General features: G+C 42.7%; 2 protein-coding genes across 2 annotated transcripts; both read right to left on the bottom strand.

The window, feature by feature from the left end:
• Positions 1-12436: 12436 nt before the first annotated feature.
• Positions 12437-12850, bottom strand: LOC308304882 (transcription initiation factor TFIID subunit 12-like; the record flags this gene model as incomplete). The annotated part of the gene is made up of 1 exon (XM_080749510.1): positions 12437-12850. The coding sequence occupies one exon, from the start codon at positions 12848-12850 to the stop codon at positions 12437-12439; it is 414 nt and encodes a 137-aa protein (XP_080605636.1).
• A 3169-nt stretch (positions 12851-16019) lies between these two features.
• On the bottom strand, positions 16020-23848 carry LOC308304881 (kelch-like protein 24; the record flags this gene model as incomplete). The annotated part of the gene is made up of 11 exons (XM_080749509.1): positions 16020-16166; positions 17417-17540; positions 18059-18227; positions 18847-18981; positions 19110-19238; positions 20028-20219; positions 21261-21396; positions 22015-22158; positions 22325-22516; positions 22924-23058; positions 23606-23848. The coding sequence occupies 11 exons, from the start codon at positions 23846-23848 to the stop codon at positions 16020-16022; spliced, it is 1746 nt and encodes a 581-aa protein (XP_080605635.1).
• Positions 23849-26702: the final 2854 nt, after the last annotated feature.

The following is a 26702-nucleotide window of genomic DNA, read 5'->3' as shown; positions in this document are numbered from 1 at the left end:
GAACCAGCGGCCGTTCAAATGGCCAGCTTCATAACCAGCCAGAGAACAGGAGATGGAGATGATGAATCAAGAGCTGACCAAGACCATAACTATGCCAGGAGAAGTAATTATAGATGTGATGACGTATACAAGAAAGCAAACCACACATGTAAACATTGTGACAAGAGTTTCAGGCACATAAGTCACCTGGAGAGACACGAGCGTGTCCACACTGGAGAAAGACCTTTCCTCTGTGAAGATTGTGGAAAGAGTTTCAAGAGGTCAAGTCATCTGAAGATACACCAGCATGTTCACACTGGAGAAAAGCCATTTCAATGTAATCAATGTGACAAGAGTTTCAGTCAGATAGGTAACCTGAAGACTCACCAGCGTATCCACACTGGAGAAAAGCCATTCTAATGTAAACAGTACCAGGAAAGAAGCATTTCTTCGACTCAGACCTTATCGCCAGGGTTGGCTTATAGCAGCTGTCGGTAGGACCATATATGGATTCTGTTAGTGTGGATCTCCTAACAGGGCATCATCTGGGATACAATCCCTTTTATGCCCATATATGGAGATCCCTAACAGAATCCCTTTCATGCCCATATATGGAGATCCCTAACAGAATCCCTTTTATGCCCATATATGGAGATCCCTAACAGCATCCCTTTTATGCCCATATATGGAGATCACTAACAGCTAACAGAATCCCTTTTATGCCCATATATGGAGATCCCTAACAGAATCCCTTTTATGCCCATATATGGAGATCCCTAACAGAATCCCTTTTATGCCCATATATGGAGATCCCTAACAGAATCCCTTTTATGCCCATATATGGAGATCCCTAACAGAATCCCTTTTATGCCCATATATGGAGATCCCTAACAGAATCCCTTGTATGCCCATATATGGAGATCCCTAACAGAATCCCTTGTATGCCCATATATGGAGATCCCTAGCAGAATCCCTTTTATGCCCATATATGGAGATCCCTAACAGAATCCCTTTTATGCCCATATATTATGGAGAAATCCCTGCTCTGAGTATCTGACATCAGTGTGATGTCACCTGTTTATGCCCATATATGGAGATCCCTGCTCTGCGTATCTGGTTGCTATGGTAAACAGTTGGTTGCTAGGGTAAGAAAACATGGTTGCTATGGTAAACAGTTGGTTGCTAGGGTAAACAGTTGGTTGCTAGGGTAAAACCATGGTTGCTAAGGTGGTTGCTAACGTACACTAACAAACCAGCAACAACAGACTGTTGCCACAGCAACGTACACAAAGGTTTCTGTACACATGTGGTGTGATGTCATACTGATGCGGAGATATGAGCAGGGCAAAGGTGTGACGTGTGACGTGTGACCGACCGACGGACGGCCGGTGGAGGTTTTCATAGTAAACTGCTCCCTGACGGTCGCAATGATCAGTTGGTAAAGCTCAAATTCCCTGAAGAAGCATCAGTGTCCACACTAAAGAAAAATAAATGTCCATTGTCCAATTGTTTGGAAAGAGTTTCAATCTGTTACCTCAGACAAATGAAGAAAAAAAAAACTTTCCATGATATCCATTTTTTTATATGGGGATGTCTGTATCTGTCTGTGTCCCTTCTATGCCCATACATGGAGATCCTTGATGTCATTAAATTACATAGAATCATGACATAGAATCATATCACAAAGATTCTGTGCTTTCTTCAGACATCTCCTTATAAGGTGATCCATTCCCTAAATCAATGATCCGACTGACTTCCCACTGGGCAAAACACTACCCTGCGTCCTCATTGATATGCACTTCAAGTCGACCAGTCCGATGTTCTTGAGATATGCGGAGGGAAAGGGATGCAAACAAATATACAGAGATTACGCACCTTTTTGGATGAAATTAGCTTGATGTTAACATTTACTGAAATTCAGTGAATCCAGTGTGATTTAAGAGAGAAATGTGTCGATGTGTCAATTTCTCCACATTTATCCAACGCATTACTTACAGTATATAATCCAATCCAACACTACTACTAATTGACACAGAGACCCATGGGCCCATAATTGGGCACATAGCCTACTCCTAATGATGCCATCAGGGATCTCCATATATGGGCATAAGATAGATACCTTTATTATCCAAACGGGGAAAATCAGTTGCCCAGAGGCAGCACAGCAGTATAAGTTTATTTACAAAGTTACAGAGAAGTATGAAAAAGATAAAAGAAAAAACAAGAACAGAGTACAGTTAAGAGCAAAGTACATCAAGAAAAGGAACTTATAATATAAAATGAAATGGACAAGGACTGACATAAAATAAAAACTGGCATAAAATAAAAACTGGCATAAAATGGACAAGGACTGACAGATACAGAGATCTCCATATATGGGCACATATGCGATTTACGTCACTCCGACACGAGTCAGACTCCAACTTTAGCACACGGATAGCTTAGATGTGTGCCTATGTTCTTAGCTGCTCCCCTGCCGTTACTGTACTTGCACGAACATCATGGATTACCATATATTGGCATAAAAGGGACAAGGACTGACAGATACAAAGATCTCTATATATGGGCACATACAGTATGTGATTTACGTCACACTGACAGGCACAGGCTTAGTCCTAAAATCCAATCAATATGCCCATATTGGGCATATACTCCAAATGAAGCCATCAGGGATCTCCATATATGGGAATAAAAAAGGACATGGACTGACAGATACAGAGATATCCTTATATGGGCAGTTGGGCACATATGCGATTTACATCACACTGACACACAAACACATAGTCCTACTGATGCCATCAGGGACCTCCATATATGGGCATAAACAGAACAAGTGCTGCAATCAAAGAATCTCCATATATGGGCATATACCTTGTGATTTACGTCACACTGTCAAACACACAAATTTCACATAAATGTTTATGGTTAAATTTACTATCATATGGTGGACATCCATCCATCCATCCATCTACAAACACTTAACCGGAATCGGGTAGAGGGGATAACAGTTCCAACTGAGACTTCCAGATTTCCTTATCCCGAGCAACTTCCTCCACTCCCTCAGGGAGTATACCGAGGCGATCCCAATCACACACACAAAGTCAGGTTTTACCGCTGTCTGTCCATGGGACCAGGCAAAGAAACATCAGTGGGCTTTAGGACATTGCCAAAAAACATTGTTTGCATCGAGCAGCAGCAGAAGCAGCAACAACAGGTAATAATGACTTAATTTTGTGTCCTTATTTACTTGCTTGCTAACGTTCTGACATCACCATGCTGAGGATCTCCATATATGGAGCTGATAGATACACCTACATCTGACATCACACACTCCATATATGGTTATAGATGACTCAATCTGACATCACCAGGATGACTCGTCCAGCTCAGCAAAAGGGTATATAAAGAGACCGCACTCGAGAATCTCCAACAGAACTCTTCTCAGCACAGGACATTGGGCTACAACAAGTGAGTGAAGAGAAAATGACGACAAATCTCCAAGCCGAAAGAGAGCACATCATGTCATCCACATCACAGTCCAAGGATAGCAGCAGCTTTGATGAAGAACCAGCGGCCGTTCAAATGGCCAGCTTCATAACCAGCCAGAGAACAGGAGATGGAGATGATGAATCAAGAGCTGACCAAGACCATAACTATGCCAGGAGAAGTAATTATAGATGTGATGACGTATACAAGAAAGCAAACCACACATGTAAACATTGTGACAAGAGTTTCAGGCACATAAGTCACCTGGAGAGACACAAGCGTGTCCACACTGGAGAAAGACCTTTCCTCTGTGAAGATTGTGGAAAGAGTTTCAAGAGGTCAAGTCATCTGAAGACACACCAGCATGTTCACACTGGAGAAAAGCCATTCCAATGTAATCAATGTGACAAGAGTTTCAGTCAGATAGGTAACCTGAAGACTCACCAGCGTATCCACACTGGAGAAAAGCCATTCTAATGTAAACAGTATGATCAGTTGGTAAAGCTCAAATTCCCTGAAGAAGCATCAGTGTCCACACTAAAGAAACATAAATGTCCATTGTCCAATTGTTTGGAAAGAGTTTCAATCTGTTACCTCAGACAAATGAAGAAAAAAAAAAACTTTCCATGATATCCATTTTTGTTATATGGGGATGTCTGTATCTGTCTGTGTCCCTTCTATGCCCATACATGGAGATCCTTGATGTCATTAAATTACATAGAATCATGACATAGAATCATATCACAAAGATTCTGTGCTTTCTTCAGACATCTCCTTATAAGGTGATCCATTCCCTAAATCAATGATCCGACTGACTTCCCACTGGGCAAAACACTACCCTGCGTCCTCATTGATATGCACTTCAAGTCGACCAGTCCGATGTTCTTGAGATATGCGGAGGGAAAGGGATGCAAACAAATATACAGAGATTACGCACCTTTTTGGATGAAATTAGCTTGATGTTAACATTTACTGAAATTCAGTGAATCCAGTGTGATTTAAGAGAGAAATGTGTCGATGTGTCAATTTCTCCACATTTATCCAACGCATTACTTACAGTATATAATCCAATCCAACACTACTACTAATTGACACAGAGACCCATGGGCCCATAATTGGGCATATAGCCTACTCCTAATGATGCCATCAGGGATCTCCATATATGGGCATAAGATAGATACCTTTATTATCCAAACGGGGAAAATCAGTGGCCCAGAGGCAGCACAGCAGTATAAGTTTATTTACAAAGTTACAGAGAAGTATGAAAAAGATAAAAGAAAAAACAAGAACAAAGTACAGTTAAGAGCAAAGTACATCAAGAAAAGGAACTTATCTATCTATAAATGCGAGAAGTCTCTGCGTGTCTGTCTGTCTGTGTGTCTGTAATCCGCGTATCTCGAGAACCGTTCGTCCCTCCGGCTTCAGATTCGGCACGCGCGTTCCCCGCCGCGGCACGGAGTGCAGTGCCGGGTCTCGACCCGACCCGACGCGCGGTTTTCCCGAACCGGCGCGAAACGTTCGGAATCTCCTTATGCGGGGTTGATTGTTGACATCAGGCTGTTCCGGAGGAAATCGGCGAAAGCTCTGACTCATTGTGACATCACTTCATAAAAGGCTCTGACATCACGTACGCCACATGAGTCAACAAAAAATCTCTGTGAGTGTGTATGTATGTATGTATGTAATCCACGTATCTCGAGAACCGTTCGTCCCACGGGCACACGCGTTCTCCATATATGGGCATAAAATGGATTGCAGTTAGACAGATACAGATATCTCCATATATGGACATAAATGGACAGAGGCAAACAGATGGTCAAAGATCTCCATACATGGGCATAAAATGGACGCAGACAGACAGATACAGATATCTCCATATATGGGCATAAATGGACACAGGCAAATAGATGTTCAAAACGGGTCCTATGACAACAGGTATAATGAGGTTTGCATTAAAGGGGGAACCGGCACTGTGTCTGCAACACAGTTGGAGGCACAGACAGATACTCCATATATGGGCATAAAATGGACGCAGATAGACAGATATCTCCATATCTGGGCATAAAATGGACCCAGAACTATAACTGCAGTGATCTCCATATATGGACATAAAATGGACGCCGACAGACAGACAGACAGATACAGATATCTCCATATATGGGCATAAATGGACACAGGCAGACAGATGGGTCCTAAAGGGCGGGGCATTCATTCCCTATTTACATTGTTCCGAGTTGGCCAGGTCGGGCGGCCCAGCTTCTAGTAATATAAAATGAAATGGACAAGGACTGACATAAAATAAAAACTGGCATAAAATAAAAACTGTCATAAAATAAAAACTGGCATAAAATGGACAAGGACTGACAGATACAGAGATCTCCATATATGGGCACATATGCGATTTACGTCACTCCGACACGAGTCAGACTCCAACTTTAGCACACGGATAGCTTAGATGTGTGCCTATGTTCTTAGCTGCTCCCCTGCCGTTACTGTACTTGCACGAACATCATGGATTACCATATATTGGCATAAAAGGGACAAGGACTGACAGATACAAAGATCTCTATATATGGGCACATACAGTATGTGATTTACGTCACACTGACAGGCACAGGCTTAGTCCTAAAATCCAATCAATATGCCCATATTGGGCATATACTCCAAATGAAGCCATCAGGGATCTCCATATATGGGAATAAAAAAGGACATGGACTGACAGATACAGAGATATCCTTATATGTGAGAGGGACGGTCCTGTGTGTGTCGCACGCATACATCACTCACTGGCAAGTGAGTATCCCGGCAAGCATCTGCTTGCCGGGTGTGTAAGTACCTGTCTATCGCGACACATGAAGTTAAAGCACCGTACCTTAGGACGACCAATTCTGTACCTGTGAACATATGAGCTGGCGGCCTCCTCTTGTGTGTTTCAGAATCTGACGTAGGATGTATGCTGTTGAATACTGCTGAGCTGTGTGGCTACCTTGGGCTCTCTGGTGCCCACCCCCTTGCTATACCTATTCGTTGAACACGAACACTAGTAGAGCGACCCATGATTGCACCCTGCACTTACTAGTAGGAATCAAAGATAATATTTTAACTATTAATATTTTAACCATTAATAAATGATTTGAATTGCTTTTTAATTAGCGGCGCCTTTTAGGACGTTAGGTTTTCTTTTATGTTTTATTGTGGTTCTGGGCATTTTAGAGACCCCCTGTATAGGGTAATAAATCTTTTGTACTTTTGTACCCCCCTGAACAAACGTTGTGGTGTCAGTCTCTCCTAGGTGTTCGTACCCACTATTGCTCTCCCAGCCTGGTATTATTACGAACCTGTGTCTTAGCCTAGTGGTGTGTAAACCTTTAATGGTTTGTTGGTTAAAGTCCAACTGGCGTTGTCCGGCAACAAAGGTCCCCCTTTTTCATTTGGGTTTATATAAGAACAATCATACAACAGTAATATATATATATTCCTTTAATGATAATAAATGGTTAATAGTATTGCATTATTGTAATACAGTTATTTCTGAACGTAATAGTAAGACTGGCCCATCTTACACTTATATGGGCAGTTGGGCACATATGCGATTTACATCACACTGACATGCAAACACATAGTCCTACTGATGCCATCAGGGACCTCCATATATGGGCATAAACAGAACAAGTGCTGCAATCAAAGAATCTCCATATATGGGCATATACCTTGTGATTTACGTCACACTGTCAAACACACAAATTTCACATAAATGTTTATGGTTAAATGTACTATCATATGGTGGACATCCATCCATCCATCCATCTACAAACACTTAACCGGAATCGGGTAGAGGGGATAACAGTTCCAACTGAGACTTCCAGATTTCCTTATCCCGAGCAACTTCCTCCACTCCCTCAGGGAGTATACCGAGGCGATCCCAATCACACACACAAAGTCAGGTTTTACCGCTGTCTGTCCATGGGACCAGGCAAAGAAACATCAGTGGGCTTTAGGACATTGCCAAAAAACATTGTTTGCATCGTGCAGCAGCAGAAGCAGCAACAACAGGTAATAATGACTTAATTTTGTGTCCTTATTTACTTGCTTGCTAATGTTCTGACATCACCATGCTGAGGATCTCCATATATGGAGCTGATAGATACACCTACATCTGACATCACACACTCCATATATGGTTATAGATGACTCAATCTGACATCACCAGGATGACTCGTCCAGCTCAGCAAAAGGGTATATAAAGAGACTGCACTCGAGAATCTCCAACAGAACTCTTCTCAGCACAGGACATTGGGCTACAACAAGTGAGTGAAGAGAAAATGACGACAAATCTCCAAGCCGAAAGAGAGCACATCATGTCATCCACATCACAGTCCAAGGATAGCAGCAGCTTTGATGAAGAACCAGCGGCCGTTCAAATGGCCAGCTTCATAACCAGCCAGAGAACAGGAGATGGAGATGATTGCGACCGTCAGGGAGCAGTTTACTATGAAAACCTCCACCGGCCGTCGGTCGGTCGGTCGGTCGGTCGGTCGGTCGGTCGGTCGGTCGGTCGGTCGGTCGGTCGGTCGGTCGGTCGGTCGGTCGGTCACACGTCACACGTGACGTGTGACCGACCGAGAGAGAGAGAGAGAGAGAGAGAGAGAGAGAGAGTGATCAGTATATAGGGCTTGTTTGTTTATTGTATGACATCACGCCACATCATCAGCTGTGGACTCTGTGATGTCATCGTATCGCATCAGTATATAGGGCTTGTTTGTTTATTGTATGACATCACGCCACATCATCAGCTGTGGACTCTGTGATGTCATCGTATCTCCATATATGGCCATCTCCGTATATGGAGATATAAGTCGTCCATGCCCATGTATGGGCTGGTGAGGTCAGACTTTGTGTGATGCGTAGGTTATCTCCATATATGGAGATTCAACATTCCAGGCAATGCTCTCTTCCCTGGTGAGAATTGCCCCTTTATATAGGGCTTGTTTGTGTATTGTATGACATCACGCCACATCATCAGCTGTGGACTCTGTGATGTCATCGTATCTCCATATATGGCCATCTCCGTATATGGAGATATAAGTCGTCCATGCCCAAGTATGGGCTGGTGAGGTCAGACTTTGTGTGATGCGTAGGTTATCTCCATATATGGAGATTCAACATTCCAGGTGTAACTATGGCTACCCGTATGACGTGAGAGGTGGAGGTTGTGATATTTGTGGAGATAAGCGACCAACGGTCGCTTATCTCCCGATTAGGGAGTCTTACTGGTGAATCAAGAGCTGACCAAGACCATAACTATGCCAGGAGAAGTAATTGCGACCGTCAGGGAGCAGTTTACTATGAAAACCTCCACCGGCCGTCCGTCCGTCGGTCGGTCGGTCGGTCGGTCGGTCGGTCACACGTCACACGTCACACCTTTGCCCTGCTCATATCTCCGCATCAGTATATAGGGCTTGTTTGTTTATTGTATGACATCACGCCACATCATCAGCTGTGGACTCTGTGATGTCATCGTATCGCATCAGTATATAGGGCTTGTTTGTTTATTGTATGACATCACGCCACATCATCAGCTGTGGACTCTGTGATGTCATCGTATCTCCATATATGGCCATCTCCGTATATGGAGATATAAGTCGTCCATGCCCAAGTATGGGCTGGTGAGGTCAGACTTTGTGTAATGCGTAGGTTATCTCCATATATGGAGATTCAACATTCCAGGCAATGCTCTCTTCCCTGGTGAGAATTGCCCCTTTATATAGGGCTTGTTTGTGTATTGTATGACATCACGCCACATCATCAGCTGTGGACTCTGTGATGTCATCGTATCTCCATATATGGCCATCTCCGTATATGGAGATATAAGTCGTCCATGCCCAAGTATGGGCTGCTTTGCTCTGCTCATATCTCCGCATCAGTATGACATCAGACCACATGTGTACACAAACCTTTGTGTACGTTGCTGTGGCAACAATCTGTTGTTGCTGGTCTTGGTCAAATACTTCTGTTGGTTTCTGCACTGATCATTTATACAATTCAGCTGTGTTTGCTCGTGTCATCATGATGAGGTCATAAATCAGCCATGCCCAAATATAGATTTTACGGGTTTACATGCTTACTCAGTTATTCGTTATGTGAAAGTCCTATGACGTCTATGATATCTGACATCATCATACATACATTCCATTTTATGCCCATAAATGGAGATCCCCTCTGTAGAACCAGCCACTGACATCACTGTAATGTCAGGGGAACCAAATCCCTTTTATGCCCATATATGGAGATCCCTGTGATGCCAGGGGAACCAAATCCCTTTTATGCCCATATATGGAGATATGGAGATCCCCGTGTTGCCAGGGTAACCAAATCCATTTTATGCCCATATATGGAGATCCCTGTGATGCCAGGGGAACCAAATCCCTTTTACGCCCATATATGGAGATCCCTTATGTCATCAATATTAAGCCCATATCTGTGAATATCTATGGGTACCAGATGTCTCCATATATGGTTAAATGGTCCGATATACATCACTGGCCAGAAGACCAAGAAATGGTGCAACCTCGCCCTTTGCTTTTCTCCCTTAGGCATCTTACTGGTAGGTAGTTTAATGAGGAATGCAGTATGGTGGTAGGTAGGTAGTTATGGCCTTTGATGTAAGATTTTCACTTTCTAGGATAACTATATTTGCTATTCCCAGATGATGCCCTTTTAGGGTACCCCTCATGCCCATATATGGAGATCCCCAGGCTTTACTAATTAACATAAGTTTTATGCCCATATATGGAGATCATTGTCCCAATGTCATCAGATATATGGGCATAAATGGACACAGGCAAACTAGATGGGCTGTATGGCTATCCAGATGTGTGATGTAAGTGTTTTATTACAAATGTGGCACCCCACAGACATATTTCCAGAAACGAAATCCCTTTCATGCCCATATATGGAGATTTCTGATGTCATCAATCCCAGGCCCTGTAAAAAACATGGTTGCTATGGTAAACAGTTGGTTGCTAGGGTAAACAGTTGGTTGCTAGGGTAAGAAAACATGGTTGCTATGGTAAACAATTGGTTGCTAGGGTAAACAGTTGGTTGCTAGGGTAAAAAAAACATGGTTGCTGTGGTAAACAGTTGGTTGCTAGGGTAAACAGTTGGTTGCTAAGGTAAAAAACATGGTTGCTATGGTAAACAGTTGGTTAGTAGGGTAAACCTTCAATGATTTTGACATCTTGTTACTAATCTGTCGGTAGATAATGCCGGTCTTATATAAGGGTCATTTGTGTACGGTGTGATGTCATACTGATGTCAGCAGTGTGACAGGAGATAAGCGACCAACGGTCGCTTATCTCCCGATTAGGGAGTCTTACTGGTTATAGATGTGATGACGTATACAAGAAAGCAAACCACACATGTAAACATTGTGACAAGAGTTTCAGGCACATAAGTCACCTGGAGAGACACGAGCGTGTCCACACTGGAGAAAGACCTTTCCTCTGTGAAGATTGTGGAAAGAGTTTCAGTACCTTAGGTAACCTGAAGGAGCACCAGCGTGTCCACACTGGAGAAAAACCTTTCCACTGTAAAGAATGTGGCAAGCGCTTCAGTCGCTCATATGGTCTGAAGGAGCACCAACGTATCCACACTGGAGAAAAAAAACGTATTCCTGTAATCAGTGTCACAAGAGTTTCAGGGACATAGGTAACCTGAAGAGACACCAGCTTATTCACACTGGAGTAAAAACTTTCCTCTGTAAACATTGTGGCAAGAGTTTCAAGAGGTCAAGTCATCTGAAGACACACCAGCATATCCACACTGGAGAAAAACCATTCCAATGTCAACAGTGTGACAAGAGTTTCCGTAGCTCAAATTCCCTGAAGAAGCACCAGTGTATCCACACGAAAGAAAAACCCATTCCACCATAAACCTTTTGGAAAGAGTTTCAATCTGTTGGGTTATCTGACTAATCTACTACTTACTAATTGACGCCGAGAACCATGGGGTCCGGAGTCCCTGCCGTTAATGTACTTGGATCTCCATATATGGGCATAAAAGGGACAAGGACTGACATATACAGAGATCTCCATATATGGACACATATTCGATACGTCACACTGACATGCCAAGATACAATCAATATGCCCATATTGGGAATATATTCACTAGTAAGATGCCTCAGGGCGACATGCGACCTCTCCCTAAAGGGCGAGGTTGCGCCAATTCTTGGCCATCTCGCCAGTGATGTATATCGGACCAGTTACCCATATATGGAGACCCCTGCATGATAGTCAACAATGTTAAAACATGCCCATAAATGGGCATTACTAAATATGGACATTCCCAGATATGTCCTTAATATAGATGACATTGGGACAAGGATCTCCACATATGGGCATTAAACGTATGTTAATTAGTAAAGCCAAGCAGGGCCTTGGCAACTAAGGGCCTGGTTTTGATGCCTGGGGATCTCCATGTACCCTCCAATCTTTTCTTATTTTAATACTTATGAGAATAAAAGTATAGCCATATTTTCAGCTCATTCTGGTCAGTCCATAAATATCATTAAGAATTATTATTATTGCCCAATCGGCTCCGCTTCATGACCAGTGAGGGATAACACTGTAGTAGGAACGGAGTACAAACAGGCCTGTCATTACTGGACTTGGACTAAATATACAATTGAGGCATAAGACCTATCACAAATGTGATCAGATTAATGTGAACTTCTTCAAAAACGTGTCTTTAGACTGGACAAGGTTGCCTCCTTTGACAAATGGAAGAGAACTTCTCTGTGAGGTTCCACCTGTGTGAAGCATTGCAATATGGCCTGGAACAGTCAGAACTCCCACCCAACATCAGGTGGGAACTGGCAGCTATGACTTTACAGTAAAGAACCCAGAGATCCCAGAGGAAAAAAAGAGGATGGAAAACCTGATTAGAAAAGAATCACTGCGCTACACTCTTGTTACTTTTTGCTGGTCTTGAGGATCAGCGCCATCCTTTGTCTGTGAGCCTCTGTGGTGAAAGCCTTCTTGAAGGGCCGTATCTGGTCCGAGCAATAGCCGGGGATGCACATGTTCCAGTGGCGCTCCAGGTGCACCTGGACATCCTTGACCTCCAGGGCGGTGGAGCTGCGGTGGCGAGCCAGCCGGCACGCCACAGTCACCACGCTCTCTATGAAGTCATCGGCCGTGTGCAGCAGCATCTCCTCCACGTCCTCGTCCAGCTGCTCCTTGGGGTCCATCTCTCTCACCAGGTCCTGGAGCTTCTTCTTGCTGATCAACGGGGATCCCTCGGGGCTGATCCTACCGACAGGGCCCAGGGTGCCCAGGAGGGCCTTCCCTGGGGTTGAGCTGCTGTTCGACATCCTGGCGGCCATGCTGGGAATGGAGGTGGTGCTGTGGTTTTGTGAGCTCTGTTGTAGGTTTCGAAGCCAACTGACTTGGTTGACCAATCGTTTTATGTCCCTTAAGATAGTACAGTGTGTCTGTAAATGGACATCAATAGTAAACCAAAAAGGTGCAATTCTGTGAAATTGCAAGCGTGGCTTCCTATTTATAGGATATATGTAATGTCACGTGATGTCACACCATAAATGATGGCTAATTGGCTATATGTGATGTCACGTGATGTCACACCATACATGATGGCTAATTGGCTATATGTGATGTCACGTGATGTGATGTCACGCCATACCGGTACATGATTGCTATACGTGATGTCAAGCTTGCACCACTCCTCCATTGAACTCAATGGACTTTTGGGGTTACTCAGTTTCTGTGGTTGCCCATAGGCAACACACTATAGTTCTCTCCCAACCAGGGCAGGGAGGCCATGAAGGCCATGGCCGTCGTTGTACCTCAGTTTGGCCTTATGCCCCTCAAAGAAATGGCATGCCCTGAGGCCACAGTGACCTTAAAGGAGTTGTTCAGACCAAAACACATATAGGGTTAAATCTGCCTTTTATCATACCCCTTCATATCTGCTTTAGTCGATTTTTTTCATAGCTGCCCCTTTTGCTAGATTTCGGATGCCCCTGTTGCTAGATTTCGCAGGCCCTCTCATAACTAACAGAGTAGATAGTCCTTAGGCTAGTGCGGTTATTTCTTTAGCTTCAAAGTTAGTATTTTTTATTGGATTGTGTTTACACAACGTCCTGAGACCAACCAAACCGCTGTTTTGACCTCACAGGCACTTGTCAAACGGCTTCTGCTCTGCACCAAATAAATCTGGGCATTTTCCTCCTGTATAGAAAGTCGATGGGAGCCCAAATTGATTTGGCAGCTGTGGCGACCCCGAAGGTCGCCGGCTCGGGCACCCTAGCTAAATCATTAGAGCAAGTCCTGGGCTACAACTGTGCAAAATGTGGCACTTTTAGACTGATTAGCAGTCTCCCTAAGGCCCCCGATTATTCCTGGCCAAGCTGGGTGTGGTCAGGTAGTGCTTTGCACACTCCCTGGTGATACTTCCCCATCTACTGGTGACATACTGGTACTACGGTTAAACTGCTCCAATTATAATGAACATCTTCCCATTGGCATGAAAAGAATACATAAAAAAACATTCACAAGCAGAAGAAATGTGAAAAATGATTTATTTTTATTGTCGGCAATATCTTGTTGCGCCACACAACAATGGCAACATTTGCTTATGTCCGTTCTTAAGTACAGTATTTGAGTACATTTCTTTTATACTACTGTCCACATGGATGCCATCACATTATGAGACAGTACATGCAGGTCAAATAACCATGAAGCTCCCTGAACAACAAGCTGGAAAGATCTCTTTACAAACTCAAAAATCTAGATGACATTTCAAATTAAGCTTTAGAACCTGAGAAATTAAACTATTATCCATCTGTGACTTAATGGGAGAAGGCTCAGGAATGTGGGTAACTTTGGAAATATGCAACATAACAATGTTCAAGGATAATATATGGCATGTCTCCTGCCATGTTTTGGTTAAAGGTATGCCCATTTAATTCAAGTGCAACTGTAGTTGGCTGGGGGAGATTTTAGAAGAGTTAATTGTAAATCACACATGAAGTGCTCTACTATGCCAAACAGCATCACACAAAAGGAGCAAATGTTTCCGTTCCACAAGCGCATAACGTGTTGTGTGAAAGTGCTTTGTATACGTTTTCAAAAATGAATGAAACCGTTCCACAAGCGCATAACGTGTTGTGTGAAAGTGCTTTTTATAAGATTTCAAAAATGAATGAAAAGAGCTTGTGACAAAATAATAACTACCGTAGATTGGATCCACCAGAACAGATTCTTTACATTTCCTGAAAAGTAACAGTTATGGAAATATAAGGTTTCCACCCCAAGTATCTTAAGTCACTGTAGGTCACAGGCCTGCTTGGTGCAACATTAAGTTATGTTGTTGACAACAAACCAAGGGAAAATGTAAAAAAGAAAAGAAAAAGAATTATAAATATTCCATTACATAACAGTGTATGTAACCAATTATACAATTCTACAAGCTCACTCGTATCGATAATATATTTCTGAAACAAACTACAGGTAAAGTAAAAAAAGAAAACAAAAAAAAAGGATAAATATTCCATTACATAACATTGTATGTAACAATTATACAATTCTACAAGCTCACTCGTATTTCTGAAACAATAATAATATCTTACTTTACGACACTTTTGAACACTGTAAGTACTATACATTTGAGAGAGAAACTTTCTCTTGCAATTGACTAATGTTTGACCAGGTCTTTCTTTTTCTTTTTTTCTTTTTAAATGTTTTATCCCACAATTTTGTAACCCATTTTTTCTTTTTAAATGTTTGATCCCACAATTTTGTAACCCATTTTTTCAATTTCCTAAACTGTAATCCTGGGCGCTGCACTCCCTCTGCCAAGCTGGGGAGAGGGAAAAGCTCCACCGGCTGTCTGTCTGTCCGTATGTCCGTCACGTCACACTTTTGCCCTACCCTTATCTCTGGCACCGTTGCCCTATCCTCATTTCTCACATGGCCCTCTTCTAGCTCCACCATCAGGCCGATTTTTGCAAAACACATTTTGGGACACTGCTTCTACAGATTTTGGCCTAAAATCACGAAGCGGTACAGAGTATCTCTAAAGTCATGTCATCAACATGGAGCTGTCCCATTTCCCATATTCCCTCCTGATTGGCTACAATTGCATTCTAAAGTTTGTCTATTCTGTGGGGAGAGGCCCGAACTGAGTTCATGCTCCCTTCAGAGCATGAGAAGTGAGACCGCTTCTTATCACCTGGCGGTTATTCCAACCAGTTCCATTCCCCTCCATCAGGCGCCCCGGCTGGCCAGGGGGAGGCATTATAGAGACCAGGATTACAGCTTTTTTTGTGAGGATACCTACCCTAGGGGACACAGGGAGAACTTGCAAATTCCACACATAAGGGCCCTTTCGCCAACCCCACCTAGGGTGTGGGTGCTGAAGACGCAGAGGAAAGAACACGCCCCAGCACCCACAGCAGGAATCGAACCCAGGACCTTTAAGCTGTGTTTAAAGGTCCTATCGACTGTGCCCCGTGCCCCCTTGACCAGGTATTTCTATATACTGTCACTCTGGGGGTACTGGGGCTGAGTGCTCTGTCCACCGTTGCAGTGTTTGCTGTGGGTTTTCAGTCCCCCTTTTGAGCTGAATTCTCTGTTGCAGTTTGTGCAGGTGATCTGCTTCCCCTGTGGCTTCCTCTTCGCCTACAATAAATTCAACAGTTGAGTGTTCATTTAGACATCTGTCACCCAGAGAGTTGCATCGCTACACACAGAATTAAATATTACATTTTATGTCACAATTAATTACATACATATTAGTAGTCGTTTTGGATAGCTTGCCATACAATTATGGATTTGAACAGCGTTAAGTGTGTGGTTCGGTATTTGGCGACACCCCTTGTAGCTTCTTTGTTATTTAAGTGTTTGTAGAACAGAAGTGTTGCAGAAAAAGAATTGCAGCAGGGTCTTGGTGCCTGAGATTATTTAGGAATGCAAAAACAGAGTGTCAGAAACTGGTTTTGTTTCCGAGTATGTAGATATTTGCAAATTGTGTTTTAATTGTGTTTTATAATGTGTACATAGGGCACTTTATAATGGTGGGGGAAAAAAACTGGTGTATTTTCCTTTTTTAAATGAGTAATAGTGCATTTTTTTACACATTTCCTTAACAGGTTATCGGTTATGTAACCGATAAGTTGTAGTCTAAAGTGATTTTAATTTTACACAAGTTGTCATTAAATGGATTACACATCCATGCCTTGGTTGTCCAACACAAGCCACCACAGTCTTGTAAATCATGTTTTGGGGTGAGAATTCTTTTCAGGGACAGAACAAACTATGGTGGTGTGTGTGGGACAACCAAGGCATGGGTGTGTTTCTAATGACAACTAGTAAAATGTTCATGAAAAAAATAATAATCACTTTTGACCGCAACAAATAGTGTGAAAGCGATAGGCTTTTATGGGCTCCACTCTAAGCTATGAGGGCTGCTGGGTTCTGCTTGGGAAACTAGACAACAGGGGCATTTCTGCCTAATAGAACCATGGAGAGTTATTTGGGATCAATATAGGCCTAAGTAGGAAAGTGAGCCTAGATGTTATTTTGGGGCGGAGTTGTCCTTTTAACAAAAATAGCTGATCTACAAGCTTACCATGTTGTGATGCAATGTGAATTTTAATGTTTCATTTCATGTGGTTATGGTCAGTCCACGTCATCATGATGGTGTGAAGATAATACACTGATGAACAATAACATTCTATAAACCTGCTGAACATGAGTGACATCGAGCGAAACGTCTAGTAAATCTGATTGTCAATTGACTGTAAATAGTTTTTTATCATTCTTCAAGTCGCTCTGAAATTGTCCCATTGGTATTGTTCACCACTGTCGTTATAGTTGATTTGCACAGGTCAATATCTCATAGTTAAAGTGAAACTCAGGATTTTACCCACCTGTTCAGATTTATCCTTCCTCAGCCAGAGAGAAACACAGGTGAATTCACTGCGACCGGGCGTCTTCCCCAAAGTCGTCCACCGGCCTGTGTTGTCGTCGTACTGCTCAATAGGACGGTGACTCCTATATCAAGAGAGACAAAAAGCCATGTAATGCAGGGGTCTTCAACAGGGGGTCTGGGACCCCTAAGGGGTCCTCAGAGTTACTACAGGGGGTCCTCCAAATCTTTGAGTGATAGAACCTTTTTTTTCTCCTTTTCTAAATGAACCACTTGAACACTAGCGTCCATATTCGGAGAACTTTAGACAAAAATAGCAGATCTACAAGCTCTATTTTCGGCACAGAGGTTTGGTGTAGAGGGGAAAAAGAGCAGACTACAGAGTGAAAGGTCAAGTTCATTAACTATTGACGGTTCAAGTGGTTAAATGTCTGAAAACACACATTGACATGAATCCAAAATACACTGGTGATTGTGCTGTCAAACAATGAAACAATATGGAATCTATGAAAAGGTTGTGGGGGTCCCTGCTTCATCTCTCTCTCAACTAAGGGGTCCTTGTCCTGAAAACGTTGAAGACCCCTGACGTAATGTGTGAACAAGCAGCCAACCTTTCCCAGACGTTCATGGAACATCAACCTACGTGATGGTCCTGTTTCCCCCTCCTAGTACGTAGATCTTTTGATCCACCACGACCACACTAGGAAGGACGCGCATCTTTTGCATGGACTCGCAATGGTTCCACTGGTCGGTCTGTGGGTCGTACACCGCCACATGCGGTGTCGCTCCGTAATCCTCTTCACATTCACCACCTGTAGATAAACAGGAATTAACAGGATGGCAACTGTGTCATGTTCCCAAGCCACATTGAAGTTGAAGTGAGTCTAAGGAACGGAGAGCCATTGAGAACAGTTATGATACCTATGACGTAGATCCGTCCTCTGAGCGTACAGGCAGCTGAATAGCGAATGCGATGATAACACGGGCGAGCAGTTTCTGTCCATGCAGACGTTTGAGGGTTGCACTTGAACATCAGGACACCTTTCTCTGGGCATCTGGGCAGCTTTCTCATGTACGTATATTTCTCATCACAATCGTCGGCCTTTGGGTCGTAGATATGACCTGTGATAGAGCCATCCCCCATAACAGCGACACCAAGGGACCAGGAGGACACATGACAACATATTATTCATTGTGAGTGGGAGAACGATAAATAAGTAGTACAGGTATTTCCGACGAAGCAATCTGATTGGTTGAAATAGCTATCTAGTAGATGGTATCTACCCGTGCAAATAATGAGCCACACACTGGTCTAATCAAATCCTGTAATATATCTTATATGACAAATGCTTTGAACATTTTCAGTTGCCTGTCCCATACCAACAGTATAGATCAGTCCGTCGAGTGCGACCACAGCAGAGCCGTTCCAACGGTCTGGCAGACCGACAGAGTCCATGAGCTGCCACGTGTTGGTGTTGAGATCGTAGCGATCCACAGACTTCCACTTGTTTAACTGGTGTCTAAAGCCCCCCACTGCATACATGGAGCCGTCCAGCATCACCAGGCCTACGGACCATGTGGGTTGTGCAAGGACAAAAATAAACAGATTAGAACCGTGGCTTCTCCTTAAGGCAACAACCCATAGTGGTTATTCCAAAAAGTTTGAATGTTGAATAGCATAGTTTCAGTCTCACCAAAGTCCCAGCGAGCCTCGTTCATGGGAGCCATCTTCAACCATGAGTCACGGGAAGTGTCATAACGCCACATCTCTCTACTGATTGAACCATCAATCAACTTTCCTCCAGCCAAATACAACATGGAGCCTATGGTGAGAGAAGATTTCAAATGAGTAATGACTTGGGTTTCATCACTAGCTGTAGTGGTTTGGTGGTTGTTTTGTTTACAATGACTCTGATTCTGAAGCGGGTAGAAAACAGAGCTAAGCATGACAACATTGCTTCAGTTCAATTGTTGCGACCGTAGGTCGCAGTTTAGTAATTGAACGGTCATAGCTTGTCCGTATCCGTCTATAACGCCTGACACTGTGGTTCCCCTGACACATCACTGTGACATCATAGGTGACATCCCAGTGATGTCAGATACTCAGAGCAGGGATCTCCATAAGGGCATAAACAGGTGACATCACAGTGGTGTGGCTGGTTCAGACAGGGATCTCCATGTATGGGCATAAAATGGATTGTATGTTGTGATGTCATGGGAACCACTAACAGAATACCTTTTATGCCCATATATGGAGATCCCTGATGTCATAAATATTAAGCCCATGTCTAACAGGACTTCATATGGGAATGCCCATACATGGAGGAAGACAGCCCAGGTTCAGACAGGGATCTCCATGTATGGGGGTAAAAGGGATTGTATATATGATGCCAGAAGTGATAGATGTCATAGAATTTTCACATCACAAATAACTGAGTAAGCATGTTTGGGGTCTCACAGCATATCTCTATACACAGTACATGGATTTCCATATATGGGTAACCTGTCCGATATACATCACTGGACAGGCGGCCAAGACATAGCGCGACCTCGCCTTTTAGGGCGAGGTTGCTTGTCACCCTGATGCGTCTTACTAGTAGCATACTCCTCACCTGACACAACCAGACCAGGACTCCATACAGCAAATGGCAGATGTGTCTGAGTCCTCCATTTAGGATGAGACTCCAGGGGATCAAAAAACTGAATGCTGCGGCAAGGATTCATATCTTCCATGTCGCGAATGTTGCTGCTGCTTTCATATAGACATTCCCATCCCCCCAACATCAGGATCACTTCATGTGAGTCTGTACAGAAGAATAGAAGACAAACACAGTAGTCAGTAGAGTAATGTGTGAGCATGTGGAATGTTATGATTACAAAAATTAACAGTCAATGAATTACCCAAGGAGCCAATTGTATATGTATAACACTTGAAGCTTATTGTTAATTTAACGTTTGAATTTAAGCACATTTTAAACCAAATCTTTAAAAAAAATATATATAATTAGTGTGGTTGCTACAGGCAACACGAGTCGGCGACCTTCGGGATCGCCACAGCGCAGGAGGAAAATACCCTGGGTACTTAAGTAGGATGTGAGGGGTCTAACTAGGGGGTTGTCATGATGCTGAATCCATTGCAAGCATTTGTTTTGCACAAAAAACATTCATCTGGCTACAAATGGCCCCAGAAAACGATGGTTTAGTGATGAAAAGTGTCATTGCTTTTTATCACTTTTCACAGTTTTGTGGCTGTTTTCTGGGGCCATTTTGTAGCCCGAGGAATGTTTTTTGTGCAAAACAAATGCTTGCAATGGATTCAGCTTCATGACAAAGCCCTAGTTAGACAGACCCCTCACATCCTACTTAAATACCAAGAATAAAAAGTGTTTTGGGGTATTTTCCTCCTGTATAGAAAGTCGATGGGAGCCCAACTTGATTTGGCTGCTGTGGCGACCCCGAAGGTCGCAGACTCGGGCGCCCCTAGCTAAATCATTAGAGCATGCCCTGGGCTACATCTGTGCAAAATTTTGCGCTTTTAGACTGATTAGCACAAACAATCCCTAAGGCCTCCGACTAAGTTATCTGTGTTGAATATAGTTAACTGAGGTTATCTATTTTCAAGCATGACCAATCAGACAGGATTAGTCATGCTTCACTTCATTTATATATAAAATAGAAATGCTATGACGGAATTTAGTTCCCAGTGGATCCCTCGCAACTCGCGTCAGTGCAACAACACTTGCAATTTCCCATAATTGCACCTTACTAGTAATTATTAAGCTCACAAAGCAAACAAACTGTTTGTTGCAAGGTTAGCATCATGTACAACATGCATGGCAGGGTACCTGTGGACCTGCGTGGTCTGTGGTTCTGGACCTCAGAGATGAGCCTCTGGCAGACCTGGGATTCGACCTCACTCAGAGATGCAGTCACCTTAAGATAGGATGGGCTGATAAAAGCCAGACGGATATGCTCCATCACCTTAAAGAACAAAAAGAACACATACTAACTAGTCCAACTGCATATGGGCTTCTTAAGCCGTGACATCATTTTGTAGTCAGGTGCCAAGCAGATGTATTGTCAATATGGGCAGTGCTGTGTACCTCTCTATTTCAACAGATCCGAGACAAAAATAACGACTAAAGTATAATTCTATCAATTTCCTGTCAACAAGAAAGAGAAGAAAAATGTGCTTATAGTCAAAAAGCTTCACGGGCGCCGGTGCCTCTTGGCACCAGAATTTCTCCTCCGCCTACAAAATGATGTCAGACTTAAGAGGCCTACACACAGTAAAGTCATATACCCTCTCCTTGTCCTTTGAGAATGAGGGGGTAGGGTGTTGTCCAATTCATTCTCTATGAAAGTCACATGGTTTCATGTCTCTTCCAAGCCTCTTGGCTTAAATCAAGCTTGATTTAAGCCAAGAGGCTTGGAAGAGGCAAGAAACCATGTGACTTCCATAGAGAATGAATTGGACGACACCTTCCCCCCCTCGTTCTCAAAGGACAAGGAAGGGTATATCACTCTTTAGTGTGAATGCAGCCTGAGTGATTCTTGTCCATGGTCTTTCATCAGGTGAACCCGTCAGAAGGAACTTACCTTCTCAAAGCTCTGTGTGCGGGTAGGACAGTGGTTCAGCCACAGCATGGCAGCCTCAAACACCAGCTCCTCCTTGGACACATGGAGATCATCACTGGCAACAATCTCTGTCAGTTTGTCCTCAGAGAGAGAGAGGAACTCTTCCTATTGGCATACAGATTAGATGATAAATTACCATTCTGTTCCCTTTTCTCCTCTTAAGTGCTCAATGGTGACAATGACAGACAAGAGGTTATTATGTTTATAGTCAAATAATGCTAGATCAATGTATATATCTTATAATGTGAGTATGTATCATTCAATGTCTGACCTGCTGGTAGACGTCACTGAAGTGCTCCAGAATGAAATCCATGCTGTGTTTCATCAACTTCTGACAGGAGTGGAGCTCAGCAAAGCAGTGAATTCCTACACAGTTCTTTACATCCATCTCACGCTCCATGTAATGACAGCAGGCCTCTTGAACAGCTGTGACACCCAGCAGGCTGGATGCTGCTAAGAGGGCCTACAACAAAACATTTACAAACAAAAAAAGGTATGAAACTGTTAAATATAAATATAATTATGGTCTCTTTTGATCATGAATGATTTTCTTTGGATTATAGTACTGGTCGCTGTAAATCATTTATTTGTGTATTTCAGTTATAACTTATTTGACTTGTTCAATTTGTGTTTTGCCTAAAAGGCAAACACCTATATATGTTCCAATGATCAAGACAAAGAGGGCACACAGCTCTCCAGACACGATTCAAACAATTTAATTAAGCAACCAAAGTTTCTTTAGGGTAACAATGTCCAATTGTGTCACATCAAATCACAATTATTGTATGACAATTAATGGTCAACAACAAGTTCTAAAGTCAAATGGACAGTGGAAACAATGAATATGGTTTTATGATGACAATACATTACCTGCACATTGTCTGAGGAGATGATCACCTGTGAAGTGTAGGCATATCCCAGCAACAGGTCAATCTCCTGAGGTTCTACATCCATCATGTCAACCTTCTCCTGTCTGGACTCCATCATGCCAGTTGTAAACATCTTCTGTTCAGGTTCAAAAGGTGAAATATTGTCTTTCAGTGGTCATGATTTAGTTTAGGCCTTTTTGAAGCGGTGAAAGCCGCTTCCAAGGAGTGGCTTTGTGTGTCCCGTGCGTCCAGGATTGAGGATTGGTCAAGCTTCACATGACAATTTGGCCCTCCAGATAAAATCATTCATTCATTCATTCAGAATTCATAAAAACATAGAACTGAAGCACGTAGAAAGTATAGATCTAGAACATAGAATGTATAGATCTAGAACACAGATTTCATAGCTCTAGAACACATAGAATGAAAATTCACCGCTTCACTTCGAACCAAGGTTTGATTTTTAATTTACATATTAAGTGCAGAATTAGGGGTCTGTAAATGTACAGGTATTTAACACTTATTATAACAAATAATAGACACAGCTTTAAATTCCGTTCACATTAAAGCCCAGATTCCGTTCACATTAAAGCCCAGGCAGAATGTAATGGCATTCCCTTAATACATGTTGACATGTATTTGGACGACAGGCTATAGTAGTTGAGGACGTGTGTAGTGTTTACCTCAAAGTAAGAGCTGAAGGAGGCCAGTACAGTACGGTGACAGGGGAACTGCTTTCCTCCACAGCACAGAATCACATCACACAGAGTGTTGTTTAGACGAAGCCTGTTTAGCTTCTCTAACATCTTGCTGGGATTCTTCTCCATGAACACAAAGTTGTCACTCCCCACAGAGGATGGAAGGACACTGGTGACATCCATAGGACAGGGAGCTAGACTGACAGCACCTGGAATGTTTTCAGCCATGACTCTCTCTGTTAGACCAGCCTGTATGACAGAGAGAGAGCAAGGTATAAATGGCCAGCAATCCTTTACACATTGTTTAATGAACAGAAAGCCCATGGAGATGAATTATTACAGTATTAATTAGTACCAGGATGTCTCTTAAAAGCTGCTAAAGTAGCTAGTTTGACTAATGTGTACAGCAGCTAGTTTGATTATGTGGTTGGAACAAGAACAAATCACTAATCACTACATTTATTTATTTCTTTTTTTTAATGCAAAATATATGAGAAATAACTGCAGCATAAACTGTGACCTTATAATACATCAGTTGATCACACTGCACGTTGCATAAGATCACTACATCACAGATAACCCCTTATAATCATTGCATAACATCAAATATCACCACATCAATCTCACTCCAATCCAATTTAGTAGCTAAACATGCATGCCTCATCATGGCTTCTACCCCTGCTGCAGCTAGTAGGGACAGGTCCCAAGCTAAATGCTAACTTGCTAACTCACTCACTCCACATACTGAAATGCTAACTTGCTAACTCACTCACTCCACATACTTAAATGCTAACTTGCTAACTCACTCACTCCACACACGTTAACACACTTACACACGGTCAAGGCAGAACACAAACACACGTAATCCCATAACATATTTCCCACAGCATATGCATTCCCAGTAGAACCATCTCACCTGCTAAATGTATGAGAAATCACTCTCAAGTATCACAGCACAGCAACACACAGCTACTGCAACATGTGCTTACAGCAAGCTTGCTATGGTATGGGTGTGGTCACTGGTCAGGTAGTGGAGTACACATGTTGCTCCCTGGTGATACTTCCATCTACTGGTGACATACTGGTACTACAGGTATGGTCTCTCTCTAGGCCCCCCCTGCATGCATAGAGCCGTCCAGCATCACCAGGCCTACGGACCATGACTTGCACACGATGTTGTGCAAAAGAGAAAAACCCTGGTCATTACAACTGTGAACGATCACATGCAGCTTCTCCTAGTGGTTATATTTACTGTCTAGTGATTTTATAGTGTTTTATGTTTTGCTATAATGCTTTTTCCAGTAACAGGGGTCTCTCCAGCACTTTAATAAACATTGAATATAGGTTCAAGTGGGTAAGCAACTTGATTAAAGTATGAGAGAGAACCCATTTATTGACATCAGTTTCCTATTGTTCCAGTTACCAATCTCTCTTGTTTATCCTACATGAGTTCTGTCTCCTGGTTGGATGAAAATTGTATCCTGACCTGAACATGTATGTTCTGTTTACTGAAGAGCTGAAGAAACACAGAGATCCCTGTTAATGAGCAAACACACAATGGCAGTGATTACTGTTGGAATATAGAGCTATTTAACAAAACATATCACTTACAGTTACAGCCACTTTAAGTTTAAATACATCAGTGCTGTTTACACAAATTAATCCATTCTTTCTTGTTGTAAGAAGTCTCTGATGTGCTTATTTGAGGAATGTTTGGAGATGAATGTCCCATTGTTAATTGACAGGTGAGAATGGGTTAGGGTGTGTAACCCTGTTGCTGAATGGATGGGTCAAACATTTAGCAGTAGGCCTATTCCTTTCATTATGTTAAGTAGTGAGCATAAAGCCACCATGTATTGTGTGAATGCAGTGGGCCATGCAGATAGGATTGGGAACAAGTTGCATTAAAATGATATATACTGGAAAATACTCCCCTACAACACCAAAGGTGACAAATACTTTTACATGGTTAAACATGCACATAGAAATGTATACAAAGCTGACCCTAGCTCCTTTGACTAAAATTAGAAAGGCATGACCCAAGAAAACCCCTGATCTAGCAGTCTCTCATGTTTGTCTTACTTGCAGTCTCAAGTAAGACACAAATTGACCAGGTAAATAAAAACACCCACAATTTAAATTAATGGAAATTAAAACATTTATTTAGTTTGTTCAAAAAACCTGTCTGACAATTTTAGTTTTCCATGCAAAAAGTTTACAAAGCATGCACATCCAAAAAAATACGATCCCATATGCTGGGCAGGAGACATGTAAACCATGTTCCCATAATTAATTGCACAGATTACCACAAGGCTCTCAGATTATGATTCATAAAATGTGTAAAAATTAATACATTTTAATGGTGTATGTGATTTCCTAGCTTATTAGTTATGGTGTCTGCTGAATGTCGTAATGTGTTGCATTGGTGCTTGTGTAACTGTTCACAGTGATAGGGTTTCTATTGCACGTGTGTGGTTTCGTGGTGTTGTAGACTGTATTTCGTACTGAAGGCCTTTCCACACAACTCACAGTGGAATGGTTTAAAGCCTGTGTGCACACGCCAGTGAGCCTGTAAACTGGCAGGACGACTAAAAGACTTTCCACACTGGTCACATTCATAGGGTTTCTCTCCTTTGTGAATTATCTGGTGTTCTTGTAAATTGGATACAGTAGTGAAGCTTTTCCCACAATGATCACAATTAAAGGGTCTGTGTCCTCTGTGAAATCTCTGGTGAACATTCAGGTGGTCGTTGGTTCTGAAACTCTGGCCACATAGTTCACAGTGGATGCGCTGATGAATCTTGAGATAGCTCTTTGTACCATAACTCTGCCCACACTGTTCACAACAGAAGGGTTTGTCTCCTGTGCGTGTGTCTCCTGTGTGAACGAGCTGGTGTATTTTAAGCTGGCCCCTCTGACTGAAGTTTTTCCCACACTGCTCACATCCATAGGGTTTCTCTTCAGTGTGAATTTGCTCGTGTCTTTTAAGGCTGGACATTGTAGTGAATTGTTTTCCACACTGGTCACAGCAGAGGCGTTCGCCCTTATGAATCCTCATGTGCATTGTCAGATTACGTTTTTC

The sequence above is a fragment of the Nannobrachium achirus genome (genome assembly GCF_963921795.1).
Source record: "Nannobrachium achirus genome assembly, chromosome: 19".
In the NCBI taxonomy this organism is placed as follows: domain Eukaryota; kingdom Metazoa; phylum Chordata; class Actinopteri; order Myctophiformes; family Myctophidae; genus Nannobrachium; species Nannobrachium achirus.
Note: the sequence above shows the minus strand (reverse complement) of the source record. Positions and strands in the feature narration are given on the sequence as shown.